The following is a 23,966-nucleotide window of genomic DNA, read 5'->3' as shown; positions in this document are numbered from 1 at the left end:
TTAGGAATAATGCCTACTTTTGAGAGCTTTTTTGGTCAACGGACACCTGTAGCAGTTCGTCGAATCCGCCATTCCGCGCTCCTTGGTTGCTCATCATCATCCGCGGAGCGGTTCATCTGTGGGGGATGCACAGATCAGAGCGGTCCAATCATTTATCATTCGCCTAAATGATCTTATTCTTGATCTTATTTCGGATCAGTTCCGTTCAGTTGAGTTGGGATGAGATGAGATAAGATGAAATGAGATGGGTTGTGATGCGATGTGATGGGTCGAGTTGAGTTGAGATGAGAGGCACGCGCTGTGCGAACGCTCTCGCCCTCTCGCTCGCACACCTGCCCGACGTCCGGGGAATATAGTCGATATGGCCGATCGGGGATTCAGTCTCCTCGCGATGCTCTGGCGTTGATCTTCGCCGATCTTCACGTGCTATCCGAGCACTTTCCTGACATCTCTATTTTTTTTTTTTTACTTCGGGTGTGTTTTTTTATTGGTTTATATTGTGAAGTGAAATTGATTGAGTGCACCATACACAAAAAATATAAACAAACTAAATGTCAATAATGTCAATAATTGGTGAAATTAGGCGCGCTTTTAAAGCAGACATGCAATGTAAATGGCAAAAATGCAATAAAATGGCTTATTAAATCGTGGTGACAAAAAGGCGGCCAGAAATCAATTCAAATGCCACAGCCAAATTTAATATTCAATTGCGTTTATTTATTTTTTTTTTTTATCATAATAACTGCACATTTGATCGGTTTTTGAGCCTTTATTTAGATGCAAATATTTTGCATTTCAATTGCGTTGATGCCTTTTTATTGCACCCACTTGCTGCTGCTGTTTTTGTTGTGCCATAATTTCGTTTGGATTTTCTGCGAAAAGTCCAACTAGAAAAGTCCAACGGCGGGTGTCAAACAATTTTCATTTAAATTCCTTTTTTTTTTCTGCGCGTTCTTTATTTTTTTTTTATTTTTTATACATTTTGTTTGGCTTCACGCTGCTTTTATACTTAGCACACAAAAATGTGTGAGAGCCAGCGGCGCTCTTGGCTTCTTTATAAGTTCTTTTATTTATTTATAAATTCGCGCTTTTTCGTTTGCGGCACCTAAAATAGTGCAAAACATTTATGTTGGCGTTATTTCCTTGTTTTTTCCACCCATTTTGCCTCAATTGTTGACAATTGTGATGGAAGTGGACTGCAGAAGTATGGACAATTTTCAAATGATATCCCACAGAAGTATGTGAACGCTTTGCGAAACATTAATTAATACTCAGTGACCATAAAAAACAAAAGCAATCTGTGTAATTGATGGCTTTGCTGCCATGACCAAAACAAAATTAGCAGCAAATATATATACGGCGAAAAACGGCAAACAAACTCGATTATTCCAGGTATAAATTGAATTCATCACTTTAATCACCTGAAATAGAATACATCGAATGTGTAGGCAGTCTCATGCTTTTCTAGAATTTGAAACTCATCGTTTCATGATCTTAGATATAAATTTGCAGAATATTCGAACACATTTGAATAACGCTTGAGACTGAAGTCGAGAGCTGATCAAATACACTCAAATCGATTGAATTGTTTTGTACGCGTCTCAAGTGACATACTTGAGCAAATTTTCGAGAGATCATTCAGGAGCATTTCACAAAACCTATGTTATGTACGAATACCCAGTGCTCCGCATTTATGAATAACTATGTATATACATATATACAGGCAGGTATATGGTATATGTATATGGTATATAGTACGATCCAGGGCCAAGTCGAGTGGCATTTGTTCAGTATTTCCGCTACATTTGCATTGACGGCGGGCAAGAAGTGCTGGCTACTGGGTACTGGGTAAGGTGAACTGAATTGAGAAGATGCCACACTCACTACCCGCAAAGCCGATCAATTCATACCTATTTCCATTTCCATTTCAATTTCAATTTCAATTTCAATTCCATCTGAAGACATTTCATTTTCATTTCAAGTTCATTTTCAATTCGTCAGGCAGCGCTTACTTCGGCTAAAAAATAATGTGAAACACATGTGAGGGAAAAAATTAAACAGCTTGGATGGGTGCGGGTATACATGGCGTATACTCAACGAAATTGCCACAAGAGCAAGAAAAAAGGCTGTGCAGCTAATCCAGCATCTAATAAATATAATCAAAATTGTTTGCCGCCGTCTCGAAGTCCCCAATTGAATAATTGAACAATCTAACGCGAGATCGCGTTATTCATTCTGCTGAAAGAAGATCTATTCATGCGTTTTGGGTGCAGAATCGGAAGAACACTCAGCTTTGGTTTGATCTTGGATCTTGGATCTTGGAATGTAGATCAAGGTGCGGATGAAGTCTAGCTAATGCTGATTTATACAATTGAAACGTGTTAAGTGGGCGTCTTTGTTTGATGCTATTTAAAGCCGATTTTTGGAAGCCTAAAAATGACATTGAATTATGTATGAGTGTGTTCTTTTCAAACATTCTTTCAGCTTGCAAGGGTATTTAATGTGGTTTAATGTGTTAATTCTTTAAGTCAATTAGAAGTGTCAATATATTGTTTTGTACATCCTGATTCTGATCTTCGCACTACAATTTTGCACATAATAATTTCATAATTTATAAAATCATAATTTTCGGCACGATTTCCTATGGGCGAAAAAAAGCAGAGAATCAAACTGATGACGCGACCTTGAGTTAAAATAGAAATTTATGCGCAACATTTATATTTATTTATTTTTATTTCTGTTGGAAGCGATCGCCGCACGTCACCAAATGCCAAGCAGTTTGAATATTTTTCTTCTGAATTTGTTTCGATGCGGCTCTCTTAACCCCTTCGCTGCCCCTTAACCCACTGAAAATTCTTGGCCAAGAATGCAGCTGGCTGGTATCGCTGGTACACGGAGATAAGATCTTTGAATTCAAGTGGAAATGCATTAACATTCCGCGGCCAAGTGCACATTTGATTAAAATGAGGCGGCCAGAAAATTGAAATTGAATTGCCAGTGGAATGGACAGAAATCGTGAGCTAAAATATTCAACGTATTGCTGGATGCTGCAACAATTTCCACCGCAAATCAATAATTTTTACGCCTGCCTTTTGTTTGGAGGTCGATTCTCTTGTAAATATTAAACGAAAATCTGGTGAAAATGGCCAGCGTTGGTAATTAAGTTTTTATGACTTTTTAATTGAAAACCTGGCCACAATTGATCAAAAAATCAAGTCGGAAGGCAGAAAATCCAATGATTTCGTATTGTACAAGGACTAAATCCAAACATCAAATCTCTATAGTTTCTCATAGGAAAAAACAGAGTCGTATTTTCAAACCACTAATGCAAATTAAAAGCGAATCCGTTTGAAATCTCATGACAACGACAACATTTCTGGCAATTAGTTAACCACACAAGGCAGGAGAATCATTTTGACCACATGCGAATAGAGCCATAAAAAGTGGATTTTAATGTGTGGGAAAAACTGAGGCAAATAGTGACTGGTGGTAAATAAGCGAAAATGCAATTTAGAGAATGACAATATTATTTATTTCATTTGTTGTGCTCTCGTACCAAAAATAGATGGGTAAAAACAACAGGCTAGAAAGCAACAAAAAGAAAAGAAAACGCCAGAAACATCAGAAACATCAGGCCCAAGAAATGAAAACCAAATCACGAAAATAGAGAGGCGAACGTGACAAAAAGATACAGATACAGAAGCGCAGTCACTGAGCCAGCAGCAAACTAATGATTCTAAGAACAACAGAGCAGTGAAAACCCAAATAAAGAGCAGCAAACGACGCACAGATGACAGAAAATATCAAATCAAATGCATTCATCTGGCAGGTGGAACATGACAGGAAAGCTGAGCAAAATGTGCAAAATGGCTGCGAGAAATAGAACGGGGAGGGCTTGGGGCATTCGGGGCATGTGGCATGGGGATGGGGGCGCGGGGGTGCGTGGGTTGGAAAAGCCATATCCATTAGCAAGTGGACACTCAATCAGCAGCCGTCTAATGACGAACCCCTCAACGAAAACGAAAATAAACAGCCGAAAAGCGAGAGGAAGTACTAAAACCCCTGACAGCCGTGTCTCTTAACCCAAAAAAGAGAAATATCTGTGATGTGCAAGTGACTCAGCCGAAGCGAATTTGCCACAGTTACCTGCTACAATAAAAAATCTATTATATTTTTGACAGGCAAGATCCGTTTCGAAGAATACTATATACTACTATGCTATGTGCTCAACAAAAAAATTGGTGCAGAAAGGCAGGCAGGCAGGGAAAATCATCAAATTAATGGTCAATAAATACGTCATTCAATTGCAAAATAAATAAATAAAATTTGCAGCTGATTCAATTAAATTTTTGTTGAATTTATTTTTTAATCGAATTTTGGAATTTATGGCCCATTAATTTAATGCCTTTCCTCGTTAAAATTTAATATAAGCATACAGTACAGCAATTAAATTATTAATGAGCACCTTTGTTTTGGAAAATCCAAAACTCAAACAGGTGAACTGATACAGGTGTTTTGAAATTATTTATATTAAATCGCATCGGACTTTTATGCAAATGATAACACTATGAGATTAGCAAGTTAATAAAATAAATATTAAACCATTAAAACAAATTGCCCAGCATAAAATTACAGATGCGTCTCGGGTTGGCCATTCAACATTGAATATTAGAAATTTTTTGGCACACTTTAAGTGTTTCCAAGGCATTCTCGTCACGTAACTTGGCTGAATATCGAATGGCCGGCGATAAAAACGCATCGAGTCAAATGGCAAAATGGAAAATTGAAATGCAATAAGGCACTTAATGTTAAGCATTAAATAATTGACATGTCCATATAGCTGGGTAAACAAAGTGCATATCAAATTAAATGTTAACCGCCACGTTTGCCCACACATTCATAGTATCTATTGAATAGATGTTCACGTACATCAAGCTGTACATATGCAAAAATATATATTCATATATAAATATATAAGTTCATATAGCCATGTCGCAGAACGTGCGCGGCTTAAAAATTGTATTCAGAAATGAAAATGAAACGAGCGCAAATCACATGAGCAAAATTTATGCACGTGACGCTCGCGAATTTCCCCATTTGCCGAATGAAAGGCTCTAAAATCGCAGCATTAATTGATTAATTATGCAAATTCAGATGTCAAGCTGACAAAAATATCAAAACTTTGTGCGCTTTGAATGGCCGCAAAATAAAATTACAAAGTGGCCCGATTTCTTTGATAAATGTGAAGCAGTTATGGGCCAGATTTCTTGCCTTTTATTGGGATTTCTTCTAATGGGGAATATATGCCAACATATTGGATTTTAAGGAATTAATATGACTTTCTGCTGACCTTTGATGCTTTTGATATAAAACTATTAAATTTTAAAGTATGTTGTTCATTATACTCCACAAAAGAGAAGCAAACTGCTTATAAATAAAGCAATCTATTTATAAAACCCAGCATAGCCATATGTTTCCCATTCACCCGCCTTCAGAAGAGTATCTGCCGTTCTGCTTGTTCGAAAAAAAGCACATAAAAAAAGGCAAACAAACACAGAATAAGCGTTTGGGTGTATGGGTGTTGGAAAATGTTTGCCAAAGCCGTCAGACATTTAAACATAAACAAACAGGCTGACACACGCACGCTAATTAAGTGACCATCGTGCCTTATGCCGTGTCCACCTGTGCGTATACGTAATTAATGCCATTATAATCTCTTACGCATAATAAAGTAAGCAAGGGTAAAAACGTGCAAAATTATGCAAAAAATAAATAAAAAAAAAGAAACAGTGACACAGAATGTGAACCAAGTATTTAATTAATTGTCACCACATTTTTTTCGGTATTCGGTATTCGATTTCATTTCAAGCTCAAGCGATTAAATATTATAAAATCGCCACCAGTGCGTATACGTAATTTTCGTTTATGTCACGTGAAGAGGAAAATCGAAAAACGAATAATACCTGGCGCTAAAAATACACGCAGTTTTTAATTCTGTTTGCCTCCGTCAACACCTTTTTTTTCCACGATGAAAGCTTACAAATATTTGCAATTCTTGTTTATTATTTCTTTGGGGTTTCGTTGCTTTTCTCCGAGTCTCGCTGACCATTTTTATGAGCTGCAGTACATCACCAAATGTTGCCCTGTATGCTTATTGTTTATAAACAAAACGCCCAATAGACTGGCAGCCAAATGATGGCTAAATAATAATAATAAATAGCATTCAGTACTATGGAAACAGCGTCTACAAATGGATTGAGGTAAATTCTGTGTGCTGTGAGTGTTGTGTGTGTTGACCACATGCCAAGTCCAAGAAAATAATGTAAAACTAAACAAAAGGCGCTGCGAAATGGAAAAATAGCAGGTGTGGTGACAATGCGCTTCTACCGAATCCTATTTACAATTCCCAGCTATTTCTGGAAATCTCGAGCTCTAAGGGCATCACACAATTTTGCAAAGCATTTGAATAAATATTGCAGAAACGCTTTTGTTTTCCACAGTTAAATCCTCTCTTTGCAACAATTTCCTGTTTTATGAAGTTCTTTCGCTTTAGCTTGGCAAAAATATAATTTTACACCCATAAAATTGACTAGCCAACTTATCGTTATCATTTACGTACTGATTTTCGCAGAAACAAATTTTTGCCATTTTTTTCGTTTTTGGTAGCATCATCTATTTTTGCAAAAAATCGTCAAAATTTTACATTTTTAGGCTGAAATGCCACTTTATTGGAAGTTTTCTTACAAATTCAACGATGTATGGCATTCTATGTTTGGACAACTATTTTCGTTGTTGTAGACAAAAAACTGATTATTTTTCGACAGAAAATTGGGTTACGAATTTTTGGCCAAAATTTAAATATTTTATTAGCGATTTTAGTCATAGCTTGCCAGAAACAAAAGAATAACTATTTTATGCAGCTAATTAACAATTCTAACTATCCTATTCACTACTTTACTGATTTTCAGGAACAAAAATTTTAGTCATTTTTTTGCATTTTCGGTAAGGGGTAACATCATCAATTTTTGCGAAAATCCGTAAAAATTTAACATTTCTAGGCTTGAATGCCACTTTATAGGAAATTTTCTTACGAATTCAACGGTGTATTGCATTCCATATTTGGATCAATACATACATTATAGTAGACGAAAAACCGAGGTTTTGGGCTGGAAAATTGGATTACGATTTTTGGCTAAAATAAGAATATTTTTTTTTCGAACCTTTCGCAATCAAAAAGTCACTCATAGTTTTGTAAAGGAGGTCATCTGCTCGAAGTGATGAAGAACGGACAAACTTAAAATTTCCCAAACACAAATCCATTAATAATCATCAGCGGGGATAAAAAACAAAGGAGAGAAGCAGCCGAAAAAGTGAATAAAATAATAATAAAAACCTTTTAGCATATCCATGGCTAAATCCCCCGAGCTAATGAGGCGGAGAACACCCAGACCCGCCCCTTTTTCGCCCCCTTTTCCACACTGCTTTCGGCTGGGAAAACAGACAACATTGTTGCCAGCTTGTTTTAGTTCTTTTTTTCATATTTTCTGGTTTACTTTTTTTTTGGGTGCGGAGTGGAGCATGTGCAACAATGTTTTTATTTTGGCTGAGCTTATTTTTAGTTACTTTTTGTTGCCTTCGCTGAGCGAGAGAAATAACTTTCTAAATAAACGCAGCGCAGTTAGCAACAATGGAGGTACCCATATACACTATACAATATATATATATATATATATAAACACTTTCCGCTTTCGCTGTCTGAGCATTTTCGTGACGCTTTTCCACTTATTTCTATTTTGTACGTTTTATTTTCGTTTTTATTTTCCTTGGTCGCGTGGCAAAGTTTTCTTTGCAGCATTTCCATTTTATTGCCGCGCAGATTAGAGTTGCAAAATTGTTAAATTTTCATTCCAATTCCGGTCTTAATTTCTTTTCGTGGACAAAACGGACAAAACGCCTCAAGTCCTTAGGCCAATTAATTGACAGCGTATAAAAGATAATGGTGAATAAATAAACGCTTGGTTAACCACTCGGCAACATAAATAATTGTGAATAATTGCGAATAACGCATCTAATGGAATTAAGTCAGCTGGCGATCCGCAATTTCACAACTTTCAGGCAATTCGTGAACAATTTGTTTTTACATAATGAAATTATGCAGGGTAAATTGGAAAATGCAGAATTTACTTGATAACAGGGATATTTATATGCAGAATATAATTACGATTTTCCCACTGACGAAGTGTATACCTATAGCAAAATGTTTTAAACATTAAGCAGCATATTCAATTTCTTATTTTACTGAGAACTATATTTATGCGAATTTTCGCATAATTAATGTGCCCTTTGCCCAATTCGTTTGCCTATAATTTGTATTTGTAATATTACCTTATATCTTTCCATGGAAATAAAATGCTCTGTGTTTCTTCCATGTCAATTTGCTTGTTAATTTTTAAGTTAAGCTGATAATTAAATGTAACATATTATTATCCAGATTGCGCTATTAAATCGAATTCAACTTTTTGCTTACCCCAAAAGAGATTTTATATTTAACTGGAAACCATATAGATATTTCCTGGCTAGAAGTGGTTAACTGGGCTGTGGGAATACTTAGTTATATGTGCCACACCATGCCATTAACCGGCGGGGTTGCAGCGGAACTTTTGGCGACAAATTCTAAACGTTGTCGCCGTTCGCCGTTGGCGCCATCAAATTATGCAACGCGTTCTGCTGCGTCACGTGTTTCCACGTTTCAACGTTGCCACACAGGCAGCTGCAGTGGCGGCGTTATAAAATTTAATTAATGCAGCCGTGTGGTGGGGGAAGGGGGCGGTGAGAAGGGGGCGTGGCTGGGGCGGTACGAAGGCGGCCCAAGAAACGGGATAAGCTTGCGCAGAGACGATGGTCCTGAAGGCTTTGTCTACTGCTGCTGTTTTGTTGTTTTTGGGCCAGGTGTAAGGCATGAGTGCACTGCGAGAAAAGTGAAGCGTTTTAAACATAAAATGGGTTTTTCTTATGCAACATAAGGCAGTAGCAGGCCAGAGGAGCATTTTATCAAAGGGGGTGGTATGTTTAGGTTTGGTTTTTGCCAAGTGCACAGCCCGCGCTACGGACAGCTGTAAAGTGCTTTGTTAATTAGCAAACTGGCGGGGAGGAGGAGCTGAGTCAGGAGCAACAGCAGGAGCAGGAGCAGCAGCAGGAGACCTGAGTCGCAGCTGCAGCTGGCCTGCTGGCAATAATTTGCGCCCGCAAGTATGCAACACATTTTGCCACGGCATGCGTGTGTCAGTTAGCGCCTCTACAGAGCTTTGTGTGGGTGTGCGTGACATGTGTGTGTGTGTGTGTGAGTGTGCGTATGTGCGCCTGCATTGTACTTCGCACACTATTTGTCAATGTCAGAAGGGATTCGCAGCTACTTCTGCTTCTCACACGCCACTAAATTTCAACGCCCTGCGATGCCAACGCGTCGGCAGCCAAAACACCTTCAATCGCCATCTCTGCTCTGTGTAATTGAGCAGCGGCGCCAATTGTCCCGACTCGAGCGGAAATAGCTATACATTATTGCCCCAAACGGCACATATGGTGTTTAAAAAATTTGAACAAGCGAATCACGCTCTAAAAATGATTTTTCAACGATTTATTTTTCAATCAAGGTGAACAACAAGTTACCCAAATAACTTTCGGTTGCTTAATTAAACGCAAACTATTTTGTTGCGAGTGTATGGCCAGAGGTCGCCAGTCACGTGGCCAGCTGAAAAGTTACGCCCCCATCGGCGTCCATTGGCCAGTACGAGCATTTGGCACTGTTTAGTGCCGCCTTTCGCCGCCCCCATCCATCAACCGCAGGACCTTCCGTGCAGCAAACCGATGGCTACTGTGTGGCGCAACGTGTTAATCGAGTGGAGCGCTCAAAGCGTCGCTCATTTGGTTTTTCATTGCCGTTGACGCGCTTTCTCCATCAATGCGGCTTGATTTTGTGGCAGCCCCGTAAGCGTTGGCCAAAACAGGCGGCGACAGGGGGCGACAAGGGGTTAAGCATGCCTTTGGCATCCATCAATGATGCAACAACAGCCATTCTCCCCAAAGAGCTCACTGATTAGCCAGTGTGTTGAATGCTGTTTAAGCTGGAAAATCCAGCGGCAGCTACTGCTCTGAATTTAGACAATTTCCCAGTAGGTTTTATATCACAAGTATTCGTAGCAGCATAAAGTAGAAAATTCTGATGTCCGAAAGTGAATTTGTGGAGCTGCTTACTTCCAATTACGTTTCAACGTATTTTTCGCCAGGCAATGAAAAGAATCTGTCGTAAGCATTATATTTGCCAGCTAAATATATATCAAGTTAATATGCCACACAAACACACACACACACAGGATGCTTTTGAAGAGTGCCAGCGTGTGTGTGTGGGAGGGCGCCCTAAACTATGCAACACATTTGCATGTTTGTGCGACGCTTTTTTCCCCGCCGCTGCTGCTGCTGCTGCTGCTGCTGCTGCTGCTGCTTTCTTCGCTCTCAGCTTTCTCTGTGATATGTCTGATATGGCCTGTCTGCACCGACTGTACCACACCACCTCCCCCCCTATCCCCTGAAACCCCTAGAAGGGGGTGGTGATGGGCGTGGCTGCAGGAAGATAGAGAGCAAAAGCGCAAAGCGCAGCGCGTTGTGAAATGCAAGCGAATTTGCATAGAAAATAGACAGTTTGGAAAATTGCATTCCATGTTGATAACTTAAGGCCCCATTGCAGGCACCGCTTTTCCTCACTTTTTCCCCCACTCTTTGCACTTTTCATGCACCTTGCCATACACCCTCTCAGCCGCATTTTCATTCCCCCCACAGCTTTTCCACAGCTCTTAAACATTCGCCAGCTGCAATTGAAAACGAGCTTCAAGCACGCAACGCGTGTGCATAAATAACTTGTTTAAGTTTTATGGCAATGGACGTTGGTCCTTTGCGCAGTATTCCAGCGCCTCCTTTTGAACCCCGCTTCCCCCCACCACCACGCTTCTACACCGGGAGAAATCAACGGAACTGAAATGGCTAATCAAGAACCTATGCTCCAGCAAAACTGTGTAGTAGGGCATAAGAAGTGACTTGAAAGTAATCAGTTCTAATAAGATCATTTAGAAGCATAGGCCACTCTTCCATGAATACTTACACCTCGTTTGTTGCTGTGTATGTATGCTTGTCACACGATTTATAAACGCCTGGCAGGGGACTTGCCATTGCACTCGGACCTGGTCACACCTTGAGCGAAATGCAATTTTGTCTGCCAAGCCGGGGCGTCATCAAAAAAAGTGCAGACTGCGTTGGCAAATCTGGGGTGTGGCGATGGGAGATGGGGTGATGGGGAGCTCAGGAGGTGGGGATCTGGGGAAATGGGGAGCAATGCAAGTTGATGGGCTGTCACGGCAATGCTGCACCTTGGCCTCAGTCCGGACAAGCATCCGCATCCGCATCTCTGTCCCTGTCCCTATCCCGATCCGTATCCGTATCCGTATCCGAATCCCTTCTGGTCACCGTGTCCTGCGGAGTCCTGGACAGATTCTTTACCCCATTTTCACGCTCACCACAAAAGTCCGGCTGCGACGAGACAGAACTTGAAATCAAATGCAAAAATACCTGAGGGAAACTGTACTTGCCCAGTGTTTTTCCCGGCACTTTTCCAAGAGGTATCGCTGCTAGGACATCATCTGCTTGCATTTTGCCATTTTCACTATGCCTTTAAACTAGCTTCATTTTTTCTATAGATTTGCTATTTATTTCTATAGATTTGTTTTATTTTTCTTATATATACTAGTTAATTAACCTCCTAGCTATGCATTAACACATGCGGTTGCTTAAATTACAGGGTAACTCGTGGCGTGTACCTTTATGAGCGGGGCCATCTGTGTTTCTCTTCTTTTTGCCGACGTTCTCAATGCCACAAAGTCGGTAGTAGTATAGTTTAGCGCACTCGTTGTTGTAGTTTTCAAGTGAAAGAAGGAGCTGTCGGAGCTGCCGACCCCTTCCCCCCCAAGCAGGACTCCACCTTCCCGCCCCTGGCCGCCGAGCTGCGAGCTCCTGTTTGTTTTGCCACAAAGGCTGCAATGGATGCCTTGGTTGCTGACTCCGAAACTCGGACCTAGGGCAACCTGATGGAATTGCCGACTGACTCACTGGCTGACTCACTGACTGACTGACTGACTCTTTATGTGACTCTAGCCTCCTCCAGCTCCCACTTCTTGCCAACTCCAATGCGAGTGACTGGGGCTGCCTTGTCATGATGCTGTTGTAACTATTTGACTTTATCTTGTTGCCGCTGCTGGTTCTGGGTAAACAAAATGCACTGGGGTTAAGGAGATGAAGTGCGGCCGGGCTGGCAAGACAGTCGGCGATAAACAAAACTCAAAAAGCGTTGACTCGGCCCTCGTGGATTTATGTGGTCAGTGGGTTGTTGGCGAGCGCTTCAGGCTCTACACGGCAAAAAAAAATTGGGACGACTGAACTTACAGCGGATCAGGTTGTTTAAGCTTCTGTACTTGTAAATAGTTAGATAGATCATTCTTGAATTTTTATTCTTGCGAATAAAATTTAGAATTTCTGGTCTAATGTGGTCTTTCAGTGTAGTCCTCTTAGGCTATTGTGTGTGCGCCTTCGCTCTGTCTGGTTTTCAATTTAAAGTTAATTTTAAATGTTGCTTAAATGCAACTTATCCTAATCAGGGAAAACGCAGCCGCGGGCTTTGCTTTCTTCTCTTTTCTCTCCCGACGCTTTTTTCCCGACTGCCTCCTTGAGTCTGGCTTTAAAGCCGTTTTCCCCATTTTCCCCATTTTCTTTGTAGTTGACTGCCAATTAGGAGCAAGGCGCACATTTTTTTGCAGGTGCTGAGAAAATGGCACACAGCCACTTGACTTGCCCAAGCTTCTCTTGTTGCTATTATTATTATTTTTATTTTTTGTACCCACTGAGCCACTCACTAATTATGCAAGGGGAGCAAAAAACCCAAAAAAAAAACTCAGAGGAATGTAAGAATTTTTTGTTGCATCTGGCCGAACTGTAAAAAAAAAAACCAAAACTGGAACGCGGCCTGGTAGCGAAGGGTGGGGAAAATCTGGAGAATTCTTCTTCGCTTTTTTCGGAACTGTCAACCGCCCAGGTGTGTGTGTGAGCTGGTATGTGTGCTAATTTAGGCATCTTTTGTTGTGTCTGCCCAAATGACACATATACAGAAATGTGTTTATAGACCAAAAGGATACTTTGGTTATACTTGGGTTATACCCTGTAAAAAACATACATTTCCATCATTTATTTCATACTAACTACATTGCGTATACGTAATATTTGTGTTTGCAATTGGGAATGTCTTGAATAGGTTTTTTACTACAAGTGTATTATAAATAAAAAAAAAATGAAAAAATGTTGATAATTATTATATAATAATAATCACATACCCCTTGATTTGCTTAGGCCAAAAATGAAAATAATTCTTTTGCCTAAAAGAGAGATGTGTATAGAAACCGCCAACAAGAACGACAAAACAGACAACAAAAAGTCTTTGCTTGCCTGCGGCTGCCACAACAACAACAACTACTAATAAGTAGGAAAATGCAAAAAAAGGAAAAAAATGAAGATGGGCCTGTTTTATTCCATTCCGTTCCACTCAGCGGCATTTTAGCCATATTTCGCCATTTTCCTTCCAGGCGCCGTTCATTCACGCATTCATTCATTCATTCAATTATTCAGTCAGGCAGCTAGTCAGCTAGCCATCTATTCATTTATTCATGCCCATTCATTCCGGCATTCATTCAACCATTTCCATATTCATTCATTGATAACTGAGGCAGGACCTTACAGCTCTCTTCTATTTCAGAGTGCAGCTGCACTGCACTGCTAAAATGTTTCTAATATAGAATGCAGATCCAGTTCGATATCGAAGTTATAGTTTTTCCCTATGCTGCTTGCATCGTTTCAGGTTGCGGTTTTGGAAAACAGAGAGCTAATTTTATTTTAAGGATTTAAAAAACACTTTTGCCAAGAGAAAACTGTCAGAAGTCCCACAGCAAGCTAATGTGTGTGTGTCTGTTTTTTTTGTAATCAATTAATGGGTACATTTTGTCCCACCTTTTTTTTTTGTTTTTTGGGAACCTCTCAAATGTCATCAGATGTGGCTAGCGGAAATAAAAGCATTTTTGTTGTTTTGTTTGCTTTTCCCAAGTTCGCTTAATGCAACGAATATCGTTTTTCGGTTTTTGGGGTTTTCGGTTTTTGTTTTCACTCACGTACGTGCAATATTTGCGAATTTCGAGGGGCGGCAACTTGACTGTGAATTTGCCACTTTTATTGTTTTTAAAACGCTTTCCAATTCCTTGCTCTCCTTTTGTCTATTTGCGATTTTCTATTTTGACCATTTTTGCCCATTTTGCTCGATTCTCGTTGCTTATGTTTTTTGTAGTTGCCCCCGCTGCAATTGCAATTCCAGTTTTATTTTACGCGCAATTTGTCTGCCCAGCTTGTAAGTGGGTGGTAAAAAAGCGTGGAAAAAATCGTTGCAAAATCGAGAAATGCTTGCCACGAGCTTGTTGCGAACTGAAACAAAAGAAATGAGCGAAAATGCGAAAAAGCCCCGAAATTGCCCCAAAATTGAAAACCAAATAAATAAGTAAACTTTCTATGCGGGTTCTGTGTGTGTGTGTGTGAGTGTGGAAAATGTAATTCGAGGCAAATATCCGAGTGGTGGTTGCTGAAGAAATCTGCAACAAACAGCTGGAAGACAGAGCTGCAGGCCATATCCTCCCACTATCGCAACGCCCTTCTCTTTTGCTGCTGGCCAAATGCTATCTGTATCTGTCCGATTGTTGGCCAATATCAATGCCAATCCGAGTTGGCCATAAATCATTCGGTGCTGTCGAAACCCAAGAAACCCAAGAAACCCAAGAAACCCAAGAAACGCTACAAACGCAAGGAACGGAAGGATATCAATTGATTAGCGTGAGAAATTATAACGCTGCAGAGTGTTGATTTTCCTCTTGTTTCCTTCTTATATATTTCATTTGGACCTCAAAGTGCAATTGTGTAATAGCTGCAATCTGATTAATATTTAGCTTAAACACAAATCCCAACTGATATGTATGCAACATTCTGTTTGGCGTTCGGAGTCGCAAACCATTTGGCTTATTTCATTGCATACTTTGCGACACCTTATCAAGTGATTTATTTTGTAAAAGAGTTGGCAATAACATTCACCACAAAAACTCGCACTAAGTAGATTAGTTCCATAGCGTCGTATTCGTATATATACATACATACATACATAGCTAACACAACTACTGTATTCTTTCACATTTTTCCAGTGGGCGTGGCAGTGGGCGTGTGTGTGTTTTCGCTGCTGACAAAAGTGCAATTGCAATAGCAATCGGAATCGAGTGGAGATACGGAAAATCGGGTGAACGCAAACCGATACGGGCCAAACTCAAGTGGCCAGGATAGGCGGCGAACAGCAGGCGGAGGCGGTGGCGGTTGAGGAGGCGTGGTGGCAGTCATGACAATGTCCTCGACGTCGACTGCGACTGTGACTGCGACTGCGACGTCGACAGCGACTGCGACGCTGGCCGAGGCAAACGCAACTGTTGGCGAAATGTTTTCGGATGCGGATATGGCGGAAGTGCGGCATGTTGTCCAACGCATTTTGGTGCCGTGCGTTTTTGTTATTGGACTATTGGGAAATTCAGTGAGCATTTATGTTTTGACGCGGTAAGTGCACTTGTATCCCCCCTCGTACCCCTCGCTACCCCTCGCTACCCCTCGCTACCCCTCGCTACCCCTCGCTACCCCTGCGCAACCCCGCCCCATCCATTTCGGTGGTTATTTTTGCTGGCTTGTTGTTGCCCAGCCGATTTTGGGCAATGGCGAGGGGGTGGCCTTTAGGCACTGCTATTTTATGCATGCAACAGATTTTCGAATTAAATATCAACTACTTGCTTTGATGGCGATGGCGATGGCGTTTCAAAGAAGTTTAAGCTGCCAACTGACGGAGAACGTTAAGTGATTAGGCATACAAAAGCCTTTAATCGGACTTTCCTGCTTTTGGTTAAGCGCTGAAAAGTATGCAATGCACGTCAAATATGAGCCTTGTGCATTCATTACATTTGGAACTGCAAGTTACTTGTCTTCCACTTACAATGGGTTGCAATTTTGCATATTAAATGCCAGCTGAGTTGCGTGATTTTCTCTCTGTGCACCCAACTGCATGTAGTTTTGTGTGTGTGTGTGGGTGTGTGAAATAAGTGGAACATGGATGAAGCAGCGAGCAGGTACGCAGCGCATTAAACACGACATTTAATTGTAGCCACCGCTGCACTTTAAAATCATTTCCACACGGCCAACAACACAATAATAACAGCAACAGCAACAACAACTATACAAGTGCAACAACAATAACAGTAACTGAAACAATAAGAGCCATTTTATGTGCCAAATGCAAAAACGCACACAGCTGCACACAGATAGGCGAAAGTGTGTGAGTGTGTCTTTTATGGCTGGCGGAAAATATGCGACAGTTGCAAGTGCTCTGTGCGGCAGGCTGACTGCTATGACACCATATGTCCAATTCCCGGAAAAGCTGGGAAAACGTAAACAGTGTTTTCAGCAAATTTGCAAAAATCCCCCTCTCAAAGTTTGCCAAATTAATTTTTTTTCACAAAACAAAATGTATTAAATATTAAAGATTAATTGCTCTTTCTTATGAATTATTTGATATCCATATTTATAAATTTTCGCATAGAACGTTGACGGCGTGAATGGGGCTTTAATTAAATATTTGCATTACTTTATTTTGTTTTGCGGGAAATATAGAAAATTTAACTATCTGAGCTGCGGGCGTTGCCAGGAAGCAAACTAAATGCTAACAGTTAGTTTTTATTCTTCATCTTTTGGCTTTATGACTGTGCCGACATTTGTGCGCATTTCGGAAAATGCCCAAGGCCACCCCATCCCCCCCCCCCCCCCACCCTCCCGAATTTTCCGCCACCCGCTTTCGCAGTGCACCGTTTGGCTTTCTGGCAATTTGCTATTTCAATTCGTGTTGCACTTGGCAGCGTTTTGCATTGTCCACCGAAATGGTTTGGCCTGATTTCCAAATGGCGGCGAATGCGGCCCAACAACAGAATAAACACCATTTGCCATTCTTTCTGCTAATCCTGATGTTTGCCATTATTTTGTTTTCAGAAAGCGCATGAGATGCACCACAAACATATATCTAACGGCGCTGGCCATCACGGATATCGCCTACCTGACCTGCCAGTTGATCCTGTCACTGCAGCACTACGACTATCCCAAGTACCACTTCAAGCTTTACTGGCAGCTCTATGGCTACTTCGTCTGGCTGTGCGACAGTTTCGGTGAGTACTAGTAGATTTATGATTAAAAAGCGCTCAAGAAACGGAAGGAAACGGAAGTCGTCCTTGCAGATGCACAAAAGTATACAACAATAAGTTGAAAGACCGAAAGTAACTCGAATTTACACCGAAGGATATAACTATGCTTTTAAAGTTAAATGTGCACGAAAAGGGTGTAGATATTTAACACCAGGGGAGGCAAACTTTTCTAGGAAAGGCGTACATTTCATGTGGCGAAAACAATTGCTGCCGGGGGTAAAAAGACCGAATGCAACGTTTGGAGAGCACTAAGTGGAATGGTGTGGATTCCATAAATTCCCCAGTTCCCGGTTTAGCTTCTGCTGGATGCCCCCCCCCCCATTCCCCCTTATTCCCCATATTCCCCGTATCCATGGATTCCTGCGATGGGCCCATCAATTCGAATTGCACCTGCGGCTGATGCTGCTGTTGTGCATCAATTTCATTGAGCTCTGCCAATTTACGAGGTATAGTAAGCAGCGCTTTCTGCGAAATGCCAGCGGTCAGCTGAGGCTCACTGCCATGCGATAGCGTTTTTCCGAACCATTTTCCGCTTTCCCACCCCCTCCAATCCCCTCCAGCAACCTCATCAGCGCAGCACGGACGTGAATTGCTTAGAGTGCGCCGCGTTTTGAATAAATTGACAGGCTGCGCAGCGAATAAATTGGTGTGGGTTCAAAAATGTGTGGTTTGTGGGATTAACAATGGACCTGCGTTTATTTATAATTCCAGAGTACACGCGAAAAAATGCGTTTGTCTAACGCAATTTAGGCTTCATTTCGATTCAATGATTTTATACATTTTCCTTAAGAATCTATATATACATATATATATGTTTAAGTATGTGGACTGAACGAATCAGATTGGAAGTTTAGCCAAAAATATTTGCAGTGCATCTCACTGATTGCCTCTGTATTGTACTCATTCACTGTTTTTTTTTTGAAAACAGGTTACATCTCAATTTACATAGCCGTGTGCTTCACCATCGAGCGATTCATTGCGATACGCTATCCGCTCAAGAGGCAAACATTCTGCACGGAATCGCTGGCCAAAAAGGTGATAGCAGGTGAGTTAGGCTCAAAAACAATGGCATACATATACATATATATTTGATGTATCTATTTTGCTTTGCTGTAAGCCGTGACCATCTTCTGTTTGCTGTCCACACTCTCGACGGCATTCGAGCACACAATTACGATAGGTACGAGGCAGATTGATGACGCCTACCAGCCGTGCAACCAAACGGTGGCCAACATCTCGCCCACGCCGCCGCCCCCTGTGGCAGCAACGCCCCCACTGGTCACGCCCCCGCTGCCCACGCCGGCGACCATTTGGCAATCGCAGGACTCCACCACGCAGGACGCCACCACGACGGCCGGCTCGTCGTCTAATCTGCTCATCGACTGGGGCAGTGGCGGTGGCAGTGGTGATGGAGAGCCAGGTGAGTGACGAGGGCATCGCATAGCGTACACTCGAAAAAATCGAATGGATCCAGAAGTTCGACAGCTTTATCAGTGCCCGCAGAACCCTATTGAATGGTCTTTTATAACTTTTCCCTACACTAGAGAACATTCCAGGACATCGCCGTCAGCGGCAGTCGTCTGGATTTGTGACGCTGCCCACACTGAGAAAAACGCTGGAGCTGGAGGAGCAGGATAAGGACCAGGAGCAGGACCAGCAGGGGTCAGGGGTCACGGAGAGTTTGCTGCAATTGTTGCAGCGTCGCAAGCGCAGCGCTGAGAGCCACAACATCAACAATACGGATGCATTCGCATTTAATGTAACGGAATACTGTCAAAATGTGAGTAAAATGTGCTGGGAAAAGCGGAGATTTCCCTGGTGCAAAGCCATGAGAAAATGGTTCACCACTGAAAATCACGAGGGGTGTTGAAGTGCCATGACTATGATAAATTTGGCAATAACTTAAAATGATATCTGTGCTTTGAGTTTGCCTGCTTTTACTTTGGTCACTTGGGTGCTCGTCTTTGCTTAAGTTTTGCTTTGTTGTTATTAATGGAAACGCATGTATGTTTGCATTCTAGGTGACTTTCTATAACCATGGCCTGTCGGAACTGGGCTATGATGAGCTATATAGCTATCTGTGGAACCTGTTCACACTGCTGGTCTTCGTGGTCTTTCCCCTACTCCTACTGGCCACCTTCAACTCCTTTCTCATTCTGCTGGTGCATCGCTCCAAGAATCTGCGGGGTGACCTCACCAATGCCAGCAGCATAAGGCGCACAAAAGTGAGTTATACGAAAGCACAGTGTTTTACAATAATATTATATGTCATTTCAAATCCACACAGCGCAAATCAAATTCTGGATTAAAAGGCAGCGTATCGCAGGAAAATCGCGTGACGATCACACTCATAGCGGTGGTGTTAATGTTCATAGTTTGCCAGCTGCCTTGGGCGATCTATTTGATTGTCAATCAGTACATGGAAATTCAAGTTGGCACACAGGTGGTGGCGGGAAATGTGTGTAATCTGCTGGCCTCCCTGCACGCGGCCTCCAATTTTTTCCTATACTGTGTGCTCTCGGATAAGTACCGAAAGACGGTGCGAGAACTGATAACCGGATATCGCTATAGACGTCGACATGCCCGCAATAATACGAGTCTCTATGTGCCGCACACGACGACTACACTGACCCAAATAAATGGCGATCATTATGGCAGCAATTTTGGCGGAGCCGGAAGTCGTCGAAATCGAAATACAGGTCGCCTGATAGCGTGAAGATATAATATACAAATTTTATATTTAATGGTTCAACTCCATGGGATGACAGTGATGATAGCACATGTCACGTAATTTCTCGAGACGAGAAGAGGGCTTTAAATTTGCCAGCAAATCACACGGAATCACAAGTGACATGATCAAAAGTGATTCAATTCAAGCGTGCGATTAGCAGAAAATTTCATTTGTTATATCAATCGATATCTATGTATATCTCAATCTCTCTCTTTCTTTATATATATATATATATATACATATATACTACATAACATACATTGTGCCATAATGTGATGATTATAGATTTATGCTAGTTAACCTAAACGTAATTGTTGTCCTAAGTACTAAACGCATCAAATCAAATACACGCAAAATACACACACACACAAATTAACAAAGGCCCATTGAGAGTTTTGCTATTCGCACCTGTCCCACTGGGCGTATGAGTAACGCAACCCACCAGCAATGCATATTAACTTGCTGCCCAGCAAACCGCCAAATATCCACTATGCACTAGTCCACAGTTGGCATATCCTGCGAGACTGCGGCCAGCAAAATAAGTCAAAATGAAAAGGGGAGGAAGACAGGAACAGGACCTTCTGAATGTAAAGCTCGAATGGTTGCATTCCCATCAGCTTAGGGTTTCAATACTATGTTGCAGCATTCTTTGGGCCGTAAATTAAAGGCAGTTGTGTTTAAATACATTAACTAGCTAATCAAATATATATGTATATATATCTTAAACCACAAGCTTAACCAACTGCTTGCAACGATGAAAAAACAAGGTCAGAATCTCGCGCACAGATGTCCCTTTACCTGTTGTTGTTGCCATAATTAAAGTGTTGACAATGGGCAGCTGCAATCGCCATTGCAATCGCCATTGCCAAATCTCCAGTTGCCAGTTAGCAGTTGAATTGGGCTGACCGATACCTAATTGAATGCCAGCCTAAAACCAGGTTCTTGCCCATTTCCAGTTCACAGTTTCCGGTTCCCGGTTCCCGATTTCTGGTTTCCCCACTTCCTGTTTGCTGTTCGCAGGCCCAAAATGCAATGCGAACAGCTGCTGCAATCGAACTGCTGAAACTGCAGATCCAACTAAGCCGATAATTGAAGGTGCCGTGTTTGGGCAGTGGAGAAGTGCAGAAGTGGGGCAGTGGGGAATCTTCCATGTCAACCTCAAACCGCCCACCTTTCCAGGATAATTGGTTCGTTGGAAGTTGGTAGTTGCTAGTCGTTGGTAGTTGGCCATCGATGGCGAACGCTAAAATACAAGTGAAAATCTTTTTCGGAATGCCGGCAATAAATTTAGAAGGGGAGAAAATGTGGAAAAGCGAAATCTAACCCATCCACACACGGAAAGCCACACACACAAACGTAATGGAGTAACAAACATTTGCGGTTTACTGCATTGCTCTATTTCCATCTACACATGTACAGCAGTGGCCACGCAAATAGGTTTTACCTAGCAAAATACCACATTTCATTTCCGAAAAAAGGTTTATCTTAGCTATTAGTTTGCAATCGTTTTTGTCAACTTTCATGCCATCTTGATACATATTTATATTGAACTTTAGCATAAGTTTTTAACTGCTACTATTTTAGTCGCCTATGTAAGGTGTATTGATACAGAGCAATGGCATTTGTTGTTAAGAAATTGAGAGCACTTTTGCAATAACAAGCTTAGAAAGAACTCTTTATTAAATGTGCAGTAAGTGGGAAATGCAATACGTTGCTATGAAAATGAATAGGACAAATTGAGGAACATATTTGAGACTATTTGGGACTCTCACATTTTCACCAATTTAAGCAAGTTAAAGACTGCCATTCTATTCTAATCTAATCGACTCGTTTACGTCTTTTCCTCTATCATTTTATTCGGCCATCATCAGGCCATTGAAATGGACCGAAAAATCGGGAAGGGGTGGTGGGGGGTTGGGTGGGTTGTGGGGGAGTATATTATGAAAGTGTAACAGCTGATTTCACCACCCACATTGTGGCCGCCTGCCACAACTAGAGTGCATGAAAAATTACAAGTCAGCTCCACAATTGAAATATTTCCGCCTCAACGCACTGAAATGCGCAATCGAAAATAGTTATCTGTGCGCCACCAACCAACTCCCCCCTCTTCCTCCTCTCCCCCTTTCTTTTTTTTACACGCCAAAAATATGCAGTCAAATCGAGGGGGGAGACATTTTTTGGGGGGGGGGGTGGGGTCAATATGGGCATATAGGATGATATGGCAGACGGATGTGGCAGCGACAAGGACAACATCGCTGTGGACACATATGTGCATTATGTGTGGCCCAGTTGCCAGCTTCGGATACTGGCTACTACTGAAAACTGGATATTGAATACTGGATACTGGTTGCTGTATGGCGATTGGGGTCCGAGAAATTTCCATATTTGATTGTTTTTGAACGCCTGCCGCAGGACGAGAAAAGCAGGAAAAGCAGGAAAAGCAGGAAAAGCAGACAAAACGCAGAATAAAAAGCTCGCCAAGCGGCGTCTGTTTATTGAAAACGGCATATAAAAATCGAATGGGCGGCGGCGCTTTTTCGTCCTTTTTGGAATTGTGAAAATGTGGAATGCACCAGGCATAACATACTTTTGGGGGCGCTCAGTGAAATGCATCCATTTATTTACATATATGTATGTACGTAGGTGCAAGGACAACCCATCCAATGGTAAAAAATATTAAGTGAAGGCAAAGAAAAAATAGGCACGAAGGCCGTTAGCAGAATGAAACGAATTACGAGTACCCTAGTCGAAGAATTCATATTGCATTGTCATTCCAAAATATTTGTATAGTAATTTAAAGTGGTGTAATCTTTCCAAGAAAATTATTTGTAAGCCGATCATTGATATGATGCTAAAATCAGGAAATTCACAGAAATGTGTACTTGTACTCGAGAATTTCCTATTTTGTAAACTCATTAAAGGCAACTAGTAGGCATGTAGGGAAAATTCAAATAATTTGTTCAGTTTACAATTATTTTTGCTGGCGCAACCCAAAAAATAGTAAAGCATGCAAAACATTCGCAGTGACACAAAAGCAACGCGGAATCGGGTAGCAAAAAAAACAGGGGAACAGTAGAAAAAATGTAAGCACTCGTGACAAAGCGAAAGTCGGATAATGCCATTGCAAAAACAAGAAAAGTGGCAGCAACAGCAGCAACAGAATAACATTATAAAGTATCATGACCATTTTTATTATTTTTTTTTGCAGCCATGCAGCCGGCAGCGACAGTCAAAAAGTTGTTACAAAAAACAATTTTCGGATTCAGTAGTTTGTAGCTGCAATCTTTAAATGGATGTACATGGCAAGTGGGAAGTATCAGAAATTAAACGCAAATTGATTGCAACAAGAAGATAGCGAGTTTGTTTTATTTACGTGTCACACTTATGATGAAAATAATAAAATTCTTCAGTGAAATGTTCGATTTTTGCCGAATTTAAATATTCGAAAGACAGAAATCACACAGGTTTTGAATATTTCTATGTTGTAATAAACTAGGTTGTGAAGTAAAACAATGCAGATGATTTTCTGCTTTAAACTTACACAAAAACTTAATTTAGTTCAATTAATCTTTATTCTACTTTTCCCTAAATGTTTATTTGCGTGTTATTTATTTTAAGCAATTTGTATTTATTTATTTATTTAGTTTTCCCAGGCGTTTTTTATTGCTATTTTTGGGCAAATCGGAGGCCATAAAACTGTGCAAATTCAAATATGCTACAATTGAGCCTCGTAAAATTTTTGGTCGAGCGAGACAGCATGACCGAGTGCGAGCGAGATAGCTGGCACAAGATGGGATTCTAAAGGGAGAAAAACGGGCACAAAAACA

The 23,966-nt window shown here is 41.2% G+C and overlaps 1 protein-coding gene and 1 long non-coding RNA gene across 6 annotated transcripts; both read left to right on the top strand.

Annotated features, from left to right (window-relative positions):
- The first annotated feature begins 370 nt into the window (after positions 1-370).
- LOC120456683 lies at positions 371-21,970 on the top strand. 5 transcript variants are annotated; one of them, XM_039643641.2, is made up of 9 exons: positions 371-474; positions 1,236-1,392; positions 15,327-15,726; positions 17,200-17,372; positions 18,337-18,453; positions 18,526-18,828; positions 18,953-19,188; positions 19,430-19,633; positions 19,696-21,970. In XM_039643641.2, the coding sequence occupies exons 3-9, from the start codon at positions 15,515-15,517 to the stop codon at positions 20,122-20,124; spliced, it is 1,674 nt and encodes a 557-aa protein (XP_039499575.1). In that variant the 5' UTR covers positions 371-474; positions 1,236-1,392; positions 15,327-15,514; the 3' UTR covers positions 20,125-21,970. The 5 variants fall into 5 exon arrangements, with proteins under 5 accessions (XP_039499575.1, XP_039499577.1, XP_039499576.1 ...); XM_039643643.2 differs by having other exon boundaries at positions 377-474; positions 1,203-1,392; XM_039643642.2 differs by having other exon boundaries at positions 382-474; positions 1,193-1,392.
- A 386-nt stretch (positions 21,971-22,356) lies between these two features.
- On the top strand, positions 22,357-23,554 carry LOC120456165. The gene is made up of 2 exons (XR_005616818.2): positions 22,357-23,222; positions 23,348-23,554. It is a non-coding gene; the product is annotated as an uncharacterized LOC120456165 (long non-coding RNA).
- Positions 23,555-23,966: the final 412 nt, after the last annotated feature.

This window comes from Drosophila santomea, chromosome X (genome assembly GCF_016746245.2).
Source record: "Drosophila santomea strain STO CAGO 1482 chromosome X, Prin_Dsan_1.1, whole genome shotgun sequence".
NCBI classification, from domain to species: domain Eukaryota; kingdom Metazoa; phylum Arthropoda; class Insecta; order Diptera; family Drosophilidae; genus Drosophila; species Drosophila santomea.
The sequence above is the reverse complement of the archived record's forward strand: the minus strand, read 5'-3'. Positions and strand labels throughout refer to the sequence as shown.

Excerpts from the sequence above, each read along its gene's own strand:
- LOC120456683 (XM_039643641.2), top strand. The coding sequence starts at position 15,515 with ATGACAATGTCCTCGACGTCGACTGCGACTGTGACTGCGACTGCGACG. Across the intron at positions 15,727-17,199 it reads AGCATTTATGTTTTGACGCG|AAAGCGCATGAGATGCACCA; the intron begins GTAAGTGCACTT and ends TTTTGTTTTCAG. Across the intron at positions 18,829-18,952 it reads CAGTGGTGATGGAGAGCCAG|AGAACATTCCAGGACATCGC; the intron begins GTGAGTGACGAG and ends TCCCTACACTAG.